General features: G+C 39.1%; 2 protein-coding genes and 1 non-coding gene across 3 annotated transcripts in view; 1 reads left to right on the forward strand and 2 right to left on the reverse strand.

The window, feature by feature from the left end:
• Positions 1 to 2,559: 2,559 nt before the first annotated feature.
• LOC122060479 (probable RNA 3'-terminal phosphate cyclase-like protein) lies at positions 2,560 to 8,250 on the reverse strand. The gene is made up of 6 exons (XM_042623574.1): positions 7,960 to 8,250; positions 7,719 to 7,868; positions 6,830 to 7,011; positions 5,354 to 5,529; positions 4,962 to 5,178; positions 2,560 to 3,282 (listed from the first exon to the last, which is right to left on the reverse strand). Exons 1-6 carry the CDS (start codon positions 8,162 to 8,164, stop codon positions 3,073 to 3,075), a joined length of 1,140 nt encoding a protein of 379 aa, XP_042479508.1. The 5' UTR covers positions 8,165 to 8,250; the 3' UTR covers positions 2,560 to 3,072.
• On the reverse strand, positions 6,005 to 6,090 carry LOC122062225. The gene has a single exon (XR_006134853.1). It is a non-coding gene; the product is annotated as a small nucleolar RNA snoR128 (small nucleolar RNA).
• A 152-nt stretch (positions 8,251 to 8,402) lies between the features above and the next one.
• The window catches only part of LOC122060477 (protein CLP1 homolog), a 58,061-nt gene continuing 55,711 nt past the window's right edge, over positions 8,403 to 10,752 (forward strand). Inside the window, exons 1-6 of the mRNA XM_042623573.1 lie at positions 8,403 to 8,731; positions 8,836 to 8,904; positions 9,055 to 9,150; positions 9,560 to 9,801; positions 9,998 to 10,136; positions 10,260 to 10,316. Of these exons, the coding sequence (XP_042479507.1) occupies positions 8,501 to 8,731; positions 8,836 to 8,904; positions 9,055 to 9,150; positions 9,560 to 9,801; positions 9,998 to 10,136; positions 10,260 to 10,316 (834 nt within the window). The 5' untranslated portion in view covers positions 8,403 to 8,500. The remainder of the gene's footprint in view (positions 8,732 to 8,835; positions 8,905 to 9,054; positions 9,151 to 9,559; positions 9,802 to 9,997; positions 10,137 to 10,259; positions 10,317 to 10,752) is intronic.

Raw genomic sequence — 10,752 nt, forward strand, 5'->3', positions numbered from 1 at the left:
ACCCAAGAAGAAAACCCCCCGTGTTGGCTTTGTAGTTTTTCCTATCATCAAATAGTTAGCGGTCAATGAGACACATTTTCCTTTATGAATAATACAATTAGCCCATCCAGATATATTGTTACAAATAGTTGAGACAAAAATCATGGTGGGGAAATCTAGGTTGGGGAAATAGGGTCGTCCAAACTTGGTTTTTTTTTTTTTTTTTTGGGGAGGGGTGGTGGTGTGGGGTTCACCTGAGAATGTTGGTTTACTTAGGAATGTTGTGGAATTGATACTAACCACTGATTTGCAGAAGAAATAATGGAATGAGGATTTGGTTTATCCTTAGTAAATGTAGCTTTGTTTCTACGTGTCCATAGAAAGTAGCATATGGTAACGAAGATAGTGAAAATATTATTACGATAATTGTGGGGGAAAGTATTAGAGCAAAAGTCCCTTGAGCACTAGCTCAGCCATTGCTTCTTTGGTCTACGATCAGCTAGCGCTCAATGCTTTGTTCCAATAGAGTCTAAGGCAAAGTTAAAGTGGTTTGTTGTGCCTACTTTACCTACTTGAAGAAAGTGAACGAACAACATTTCGGGGTGAGGGTCTTTCATTAAAGGGGGAAAGAGGGGTGGGGCTTTGTCCGAGGAGGAGGCTTGCGTAGTGGGTTTTCAGTTCGAAATCCCATGTGACTAGCTGCCCAGATTCTCTTTATAAAGTCACTGGAAATAAAGTTATGCCAGATGGATTCAGGTTTATTACGGAAAAATCCATAAATAGGATCAATATTCATCAATTTCCCCCATCATATACTTTCGGGAGAATCCTCCATAATCTTGTCTCTTCAAAAAGCGCTTAAAATTTGGGTTTATTTGAAGTTTCTAGCATAATCACCACCTATATGAGCAAAGAGACAAGTAAGTACACATATTTGAGATTCCAATTGGGTTAGTATTCAAACTATGTTTCAAAAATTTAACAACCTTTTTGGTGGTAGAGGCCCCTTTTTTCTAGAGGTGGCACCACCATTTAGCAACCCAGAACCATAGTCTCCACTTAATGCACAGATGAAGAATCGAACCTGGGATTGTACGCCTATCCACACAATCCCCAATTCGCTCTTACCAACGGGGCAACCCACGGATAGATGTGATGTAGGTTCTAAGCTTCTATCTTAGTAAGTATAACAACATCCAAATCATTATCCAACTTAATAGGGTCGATCACATAGAGATTTCAAGCAAGGATGAGCGGGAGGAAACATGCAAAAAGATTGATGAGTTATGACTAATTATAATAAGTGTCTACTGTCAACCTGACACACTACTATAAATTAGCCATGGACTTATAACGAAAGTTCATAATAAGGTACTGACTGTCTACCTGACATGCCATATAGATAAATCAAGCCAAAACATACTACATGCAGTACATCCACCACCAAGACAATCCATCACCCAACCTACTTTTATGAAAAGAGGAATGAAATAACAAATTCTTAACAACTTTCCTAAGCATGAAAGTAGCAACTCGAATATACAAATTCCACATTGAAAACTAGATACACAACACACAACTTCGTATTGAAAACTAAAATAAGCAACCCCCAAGTCAAGCCAGAGGTATCTATAAATAGCGGTTCAATGCACCAACATAAAGCCCACTACCACAAGCAAACCAAATAGAACTCACTTACGTTACGTCCACCACCAAAACAATCCACCATCAAGCCTACTAAAATTGATTTAAAAAAAAAAGGGTAGTTTTGCACCCCCGCCCTCCCAAGAATGTAGTAGGTTTTATACGATGATCATAGGCGATCCATGTACTTGAAGGGGTGATTACAAGGAAAGGAAACAATCTCATCAATCATAAGATTCTGTATATTCATCTACTGGCATTGTCTTACCTGCTGATTTTATTCCTGAAGTTCCTGCTCTTGATCGAATCTTGTTCATCACGGATGGAAGCTTTGACCAAGCATTTCTTTGAATGGTCACTTACCATTATTATCACAGGGTCAACTCAAGAGGCAGGCAGAAGCAGAGGCAAGAACTGCCCAACAGAGACTCCATCGAGCAGTTGGTGTGGGAAAGAAGTGTATACAAGTATGGACTGGTGCAGAGACAGTTTGTTCAGTGGGTATATCAAGCTATGGCTGTGGGAGTTATTCCCATTTTATTTGATATCATCACTCTATCAAGACACTGTTCTGGTGCATGTACATTTTGTTAAACAGCCCCAGGGATAAATTTTTTGGCACATGATCTAGCTACTAGAGCGCAACACACACATACACCCCACACACATACACACACACACTCTATTGCCCACTGTCTTTCTGATGTGAACTTTTTAAGGTAATGGTAGTTTTCATTTCCATCCAAAAGAAGGGGAAGAAGGGGAGCAGATTAAGAAGTAGGTATTGCATGGAAGGTGACGTGGCATTCGATCCAGGGTTTTGGCTATATCCTGTACAAAACCTGACTGACTGGAAGCTGGTAACTTCTGTGATTAGCATCCCTAAGCTATATGAAACACCCATAAATAACAAATGCAGTAACAAGATAACTGCTCTTAAACAAAAAAAAAGAAGTGTTTTTTTCCCAAATTTTGTCCAACATGGTTGTACAATTTCTTTTGCTTTAGACAAATTCATGGAAAATATAATCTATTTAAACAGACGTAAGAGGCCATGAAGAAAAGGGTAAAGAAAGATTATCTCTTAACCGAGGGCAAAAAATCTAGATAATACTACTGCTACAAAACTCTTCCATCAGTCAAAATGGGAAGTAATCTGATACAAAACTCTAGCATCAGCAACTCCTTCAACAAAATGATACCAATTTGCAGTGACACGGGATGAGAAGATGTCAATGCCTACCCACATCTGGATGACAAAGAAACAACACTGCTGCACCTCTAAGTCTAGCTTCTCATCCAATGGTACAATACACCTTGTGTTGCAAAATCTTGCATCATCCCATTCAGTCGTACCATGCATTTACATATGTAAGAACCTTGCATCTATGATCTTAGGGCCATAGGAAATCACATTGTTCCACAGATGAGCTCCTGACCTTGTACTGTTCACGAAATCTTTCTAGAGAGGTTTTTCAATCCTGATCCAATGCACTTGAGTATAACTGTTCCAGTTGTAGGCTCCGGTGTGATAACAAACTTCACGCCTAGGAAATCTCTGATATGTCTGAGTGTCTCAATGCCATAAGGTGAGAGCTTCCCAACACGTACCTTAGAAACATCTTGAGGGCATAACGCACAAAGGAGAAACAGCAAGCCCTGCGAAACAAATCCAATAAATAAATAACCCATTTGATTGACTAGAAAACTGACAGAAACATGGAAACCCTAGTACAGAACTTCAAGCAATAAAGTACGATTTCTAAAATAGTTCACACTTGTCAGAAAATCATGTCCAAAAAATGGGGGAAAAAAATTGTCCATTATGGCTCTGTTTGGCTGCAAGGGGAATTGAAGGGAAGGGAAAATTTCCAACATTCCATATTTGTTTATTAAATTTCACTTTACTCTGCATCCAAAACCCTTTGCTATAAAATGTAAAATTACATGTAAAATGTATTCTTACTAAATATGGTAAGAAATTTAAGTGGTTATACAATCACATAGGGTAACGATTACTAAAGTTTCTTGCTTAAGTTTGAAATTTTCACTTCCCTTCCCTTTAAATTTTCCTTGCAATCAAAGATAGCCTATATTTTAAATTCACTTGTCTGCATTTTATATATGTATGAACTGATTATTCACACACATTCTTCTGTAAGTGAAATACACAGCACTTTATCTGGTTCTAAGAAAACATTCATCTGTTTTCACAGCAAATGTGTGGCTGTACAAGAAGTTACATAGCCATTACCACTGTGAACTTGGCAAGAGCTCTTTGCAGGACTCCAGTTCAATAGAGGTATTGATGAAATCACAACAAAAATGCACATGCTGCTTTTTAAGGAAAAATGTGTTAGGGTGGCAAGAAATTGGACAAATCCAGGATTAGTATATATGCCTATCTGTAAAAAAAAAAAAAAAAAAAAAAAAGAGGCCGGGGTGGGGTGCTAAGCTCCAACCTAGTAGTTATTACGCAATTCAAACCAACCAAGCTAATGCTCGACTTACAAGTGGGATAAACCACTCACATATCCTAGGACTGAGATTCACCACACCCACGAGCAAGGAATGTCATCGAGTACCGTCAGATGACCAAGGAGAAGGGAATTTTCGAATTTGTCAACAGGGTACGGGAGTTTGTTGATGGGACAAGCATAGTTATCAAGGCAAGAAGGCGACGGAGGATGGTAAAAAATCACAGCGACGCCTAGGAAACCAAGGTGCCAGTCCAGGATGAACCGCCTTGTCACCTAGGCGATGCCTTGATAACTACAGGGACAGTCCCATTTTATGGTCACATCACCAGCGGGCAAGGGATTCTTCCCACCTGACTGGTGAAGGAAAACTTTTGCCTAATATCCTAACATAACTAATTTGGACAAACCAGACTGAATTGTCAGAATAACACATATGAACTCAATCAAGTATTTAATTCAGATAAAGACCTAGTTGGTCCAGACCTAGACACCGGACAGGTGAGACCTTATTGTTGACTAATGAGTTAGACAAAATAATGATATGCCTAATTTTTTTTTCCGCACTAAAAATAGGCAAGAAACTAGTTTAACCAACAAAAAGGCAAAATAATAATAATAATAATAATTAATAAAAAAAATTATTATTATTATTATTATTATTATTATTATTAAAAAAATCTATCTCAGACTTGTCTCACAATATTTAAGTGTTGTTAAAAATGGAAAACAGCCCAACAGAACATTTTAAAGCAAAAAAATAGGGCCAAAACATCAAGTACATTACCAATTCAATTATTTCTTTTAAACCCCTATAACAGACAAAGAGAAAGATACCATAATAACCCAAAGCAGACGTACCTGGTGTGTTGAATCCACCACTCCCCCTTGCTCTATCTCTCCAAGCAGCACTGAAGCAATCTGTTCACCAACATCCTCAGGACGCATCAGCTCTTCCTGCTCCTCATCTCCAAGAACATCTGTGTCCTTCCCCCTTGCATGACAAACTGCAGTATCAGCAGAGAAGAAGCAGCCAGATGTAATCTCGGCAACCAAAGAAATGCCATAGCCAGGTGATCTGTCAAGGTATCAAACTTTACATGAGCTCAAATACATATAAAATGACAAATAATTTAGAAGTATCTACCTAGAGATAAACTCAAGTACTGAGGCAGGGGATTTCCTTCCATTAATCGGTTCTATGGACAAAACCCCACTTAACATAAAAGATGAAATTAGATAACAAACCATACTTTCCAGCCTGTGAACCAGATTTATGGTCAGTAGCTATGTGAACATCAGGAAGCAATCGATTGAAGATTCCACGAGCTGCATGAATCATAGTGTTCTCAAACTGAGAGGTGACTCTTGTAGAAAATGTTACTCCTCTTATCCTCTTAACCATTCCTTCATCAACCCAAGTAATTGCCTGCAGTAAAAATATAGCATTGAAGGGAGGAAGAATCGATGAAACAACTATTTACCATTGTTGGAAAACCAGGTTTTGACTTGGGTGAGCCGCCCAAGTTGGGTTAAAAAGAAAATGGGAATCCTGGTAGTCACATAGAATCGCTCAGGTATAAAAAATAAAAAGGACTCCATCTCAGTGACCACAATTTTCAATTGACTAGGAGTCCCTCTCTCTCTCTCTCTCTCCCCATGGCTGAAGGGAAACTCGGTCCTACCTAAATGGTTAAGAATGTTTGTAATCTACACATCGGACAACTAAGATCCATCCCACCATCGGCCACTGTGACTCAAAAATGAAAGCTTCAGTAGACATTTTTCTTACCGTATCACTCAGAATCTCAGAATAAGCCACTGAGATTTAAATGAAATTTTTAAAAAGATAAAATCTCAAACCTGCCTACTGAAAAAAACCAGAAAATGAAAAGGATTTACTGTTGCTCAGGTAACCGCTCAGGATTGAGCACCACATCAGCACCCAAATGAATGCTTTCGATCAATTCTTCTAGGCTCATCATTGCAACACATCAGCAAAACTGGAAAAAATAAAAAAAAAAAAAAAAAAAAAGAAAAAAAAAAGAAGAGACAGTGCAGAGAGAGACTTGGAATCATATTTAACCTCAGAAAGGCAAATGATCTGTTACAACTTTACAACGAGCAAACCCATTTGATGATCCAATGGATCTTAAATCAGGCACAAATACAGAAATTAAAGAAAGATGGAAATTTTGAAAAAAAGAATTTAAAATCATCAAAATCCTTTTGCTGAAATGGGAGGAACTCGGAAGTTAAAACTCCAGCTTTGTTTGGTTACACCCTATTACTGGATCCTCATCTTCTTCATCTCTGGCTACCGTTCAACAACGCTTGCAGTCGCCAAAGCAAGAAAATGAGGGAACAGATTGATCATGCCAAGAAATTACAGTTTCTTCCACTTCTTCTAAGATTTTTGCCATGCCATTTCAGAGTAAAGAGAGGACTCTTGGACTCTTGGACTCTTGGGCTCTTGGGTAATGTAAAATCATATTACATTCGTAAATAAGAGAAAGACTGCATTGTTATTTGGTTTCCAACGAGTCAACTGGAATAACAGATAGAAAATGATATATTTAATGACCAGAATCATCTACAGTGTACACCATACACAGTGGTTTTCCAACAATGCTCTTTACTACTAAATAAACTAATAAAGAAAACTCCCATAAACACAAGGACTCACAAATAAACCAATAAAGCAAACTCCCATAAACACAAGGACTCACCGATAAACTATTTTGAATCATAGGGACTGCGAGAATGACTTCACCACCACCCTCAGGAGGACTTCCACGGCTCTCAATTTTTAGATCCAAACCTTCTGAAGGAACTCCAAAGCGCTTGAGCATAGGAAGAGTAGTTGACCGGAAAGTATCAACAGATGGATCCTTGGAATCATTTGTAATTCCTGTAATCAAACAATTATTCAACAAGTGAAAACGGACTGACAAGGTAAGTTTTCTGAAAAGGAGAATACTTCACATAGTATAAGTTATAAGGGATGCAACTTTATCCTCTAACTAAAGAGAACCTAGAGAATGTAAGGCAATGACTGAAGGATGAATGTGCTTACGTGCTTAGTAAGTGTGGTAGTTCTGAGAAGACTAGGACTAGGTTATGCTACAAAATGAAAGGAAGTAGCAGTGATTCCTCAAAGGTTGACTGAAGGCACCTCCAATGTGGGGAGTTAGATGAGAATACAAAACATCTTTCTAGCAACAAGTATCAAATCTGGCTCTTAGGAGACAGAGCATTGGAAAGGTCAATTGAAAGAGAGACTGCGAGGAGGGGCACCTTTGGCTTATCAATGTCCACAAATTGAAAACCCACCACCGGTTTGGCGACCTATGTCTGGAAATCAAATTTTCTTATCCCAGAACAGAGCATCTAAAACAATCCTCGACTTTGGACAACATTCTAGAATCACAGCTTTGTCAAAAGTCTAAAAAGATGGCACTGTCAGCTAAATGAAATTTTCGGTGTAATGCAACTAATTAAATAAGCACAGAAACTGAATCTGAAGCTAACTGAAGAAACTGAAGAGACTACATGTCAAAGTAATAAACGGAGAAAATACAGGTTGAGCGGGTGAAAAAAAAAGAAAAAAGTTCGAACCTTTGAGCTTTATCGAGAGGGGCTTCTTCCCGAACAGACCTAGAACGACCAGAGGCTCCAGGAAATACCCAATGGATCGACTGAGACCGCAGTCATGCACGAGATGCCTCCCGCCCATCAAAATTCCCGGCTTGTACTTTAATTTTGTTCCTGTAACACAAAAGAATGAAACAAAAAAAGTCCATAACAATAAACCATAAACCCTAAACTAAAAACAAAAGTTATGGGATAAGCGCTATACCGGTTTCGTTGATTTCAACGACACAGTCGTCACTAATCTTCTCAAGTAATCGGAGGAAAGAGATCTCGTGAGGCCGGAGACCAGGCCATGTGTCGTCCGGTCGAATGTCTTCAATGAGGACGGCAGTGCCTGCGAGGGTCGAGAGAAGGAGGCGCTGCCTGAGCTGTTGGCTCCCTTTAAGCCTCATGTACGACGTTTTCACCATTGTTGCTTCTTGCCGCCGCCCCTGCTACTGCTTCTTTAGGGCTCTCTCAAGAACCTGAGACGACTACGACCTTGTGGACCTGTGTTCCTTATGTTTAGTTGTGATTTATTTAAGTAAAATAGTTTTTTAAATAAATTTAATATTACATTGTAAAAACTATTTTATTTAATGTTATACTGTAAACCGTAAATAGCTAAACCAAACCGGTTCGGATTCTCCGAGTTCCGACCTTTTCCCTCCCACTGGCAAGGTCTTAGCTCATTTTGGCGCTAGGTTTTGAAACCAGAGACAACCCAAGAGAAGTGAAGGCAAGACTGGAGTTAGCTAGAGCTGGACATGGCATATGCAGGTGGTGGAGGTGCGCCAGGGCTTGGGGGACTGTCATCGTCCTCGTCGACGTCGACGTCGATAAGACAGGTGAAGCTGGACAAGGAGTGCGAGCTGAGGATCGAAGTCGGTATTGAATCTCCTCTTCGTCTCCGTCTTCTCACCGGCACTGCAGAAATCTTTGGCACCGAACTCCCTCCTGAAATTTGGCTTACTTTCCCTCCTCGTCTCAAGTTCGCCGTAAGCAATCCTTTCTTTCTCCACTGCTCTTTTTCTCTAATTTTCCCACTCTATAATCGAAAATTCCAAACGGTTGAATCATCAATTGACCTATCATATATCAGGTTTTCACTTGGTATGGCGCCACAATTGAAATGGATGGGACTACTGAGACTGATTATACTGCAGATGAGGTGTGCTTCGTTGTTCTGCTACATTTTAACTACCTGTATTGGGCAATAGATTCTTTAACCAAAACCTTCTCAAATAAATTTTTATTTGTAGTTTGTTTGTTATTATGGTTGCTTCCTTGATGAATAATGCCTTTCTAATGTTTGATTTAGACACCTATGATAAGCTATGTGAATGTACATGCCATACTGGAAGGGCGAAGAAATCGTGCCAAAGCATCCTCAAGCAGTGACTCTGATTCTTCTCAGGTATTGTTACCCATGAATGACAGGTCACAGGTACCTTGTAAAAAGGTATTTTCATTAATTGTGAAAATTTTAGGTATGTTCTTCCATTAGTTGTGGGGTTGAAACTTCTCATGTTCTGTGGACAAAAAGGAAAAAAAAAATATGTTCATTTTTCAGTATGATTTCTTCTCATGACTGTATAGCTTGTCCCTATGCCAGAGAGGAATTAAGTACAGAGGATATGTGTCTGTAGAGATAAAGTAGGCTGCCTACATGCATGGAAATTGGAAGCTGAATTCATTTTACATGCGGTTTAGTGATATCCAATATCTTGTTAATTGGTATTTGTGGCTCAGAAAATCCATAGTAGATCCCTTCTGTTCCATACTTTTGCTTTGAATCTTGAGTCATTATGCTCTTACTGGTTCAGGGCCCCAGGGTGATTGTTGTGGGACCGACAGATTCAGGAAAGAGTACCCTGTCAAAGATGCTTCTTAGCTGGGCAGCTAAACAGGGATGGAAACCCACTTTTGTGGACTTGGATATTGGCCAGGGATGTATAACCAGTCCAGGATGCATCGCTGCTACTCCAATTGAAATGCCAATAGATCCAGTGGAAGGAATCCCTCTTGAAATGCCCCTTGTTTACTTTTTTGGGCATACAACCCCCAGGTAACAAAGCATGCATTCTCAACCAGAAACTTTTTCTGTGTACCATTTCGATGTTTCATTACTTTTGAAAGCTTGGATGGCCTATGGCTACTTATTGCAAACTAACGTGTTTCTGTATCCAATCTTAAGAGCCATTTTAAAAGTGATGTATATGTGTCCAATCTTAGGAGGCATTTTTAAAAGTGATGCTTCACAGTGTAAATGCAGAGTTGTACAAGGTGCTTGTGAAGGAGCTTTCTCAAACCCTAGAAAGACAATTTTCTGGAAATGCTGAAGCTCGTGCTGCTGGTATGGTGATTAATACCATGGGATGGATAGAAGGTGTCGGTTATGAGGTAATTTCTCAAGTACTGACTATCTAATGTTTCAGTAAAGAATTACTTCTCTTTCTGATGGAATCTGTTGCTCTATATTTTTTTTTTTTTATGTTCTTTTCAAACTTAGTATTCTGGTTGCAGTTACTTCTACATGCAATTGACACACTCAATGCCAATGTAGTTTTGGTTCTGGGCCAGGTAAGCACCTTTCCATCATTATTAATGTTTCTTTAATCTACTCCAATTACCTTGGGCTTAGTTGGATAAGTGTCATTTGTCATTCACAAAATATCCCTTTGTATTAAGCTTGTGGCAACTTAGATATCTATATTTGAGTTATAAAGGATAATTATTGTATAGAATTAAAAAAACCAAGATGCATAAAACCTACCTTGGAGATCCCTTCTGTCAAAACAAAGTAGATGGAAGACACATAATTCTCCAAAAAATGGAACGTGATAAGTAGTATTGGCCCTCCTAACCATAAAACACCAATCTTGTGGGATGAATCTTTGAGTTATCAATCACTTCAGTTAGATTTGGGTTAGGCACTTGGATTTAACCCAACGTAGGGAAGTGCACAACCTGAGAATGACCTTATTATAAGTTGTCCTTAGTTCTCCCCCCCCCCCCC

This window comes from Macadamia integrifolia, chromosome 14 (genome assembly GCF_013358625.1).
Source record: "Macadamia integrifolia cultivar HAES 741 chromosome 14, SCU_Mint_v3, whole genome shotgun sequence".
NCBI lineage: Eukaryota > Viridiplantae > Streptophyta > Magnoliopsida > Proteales > Proteaceae > Macadamia > Macadamia integrifolia.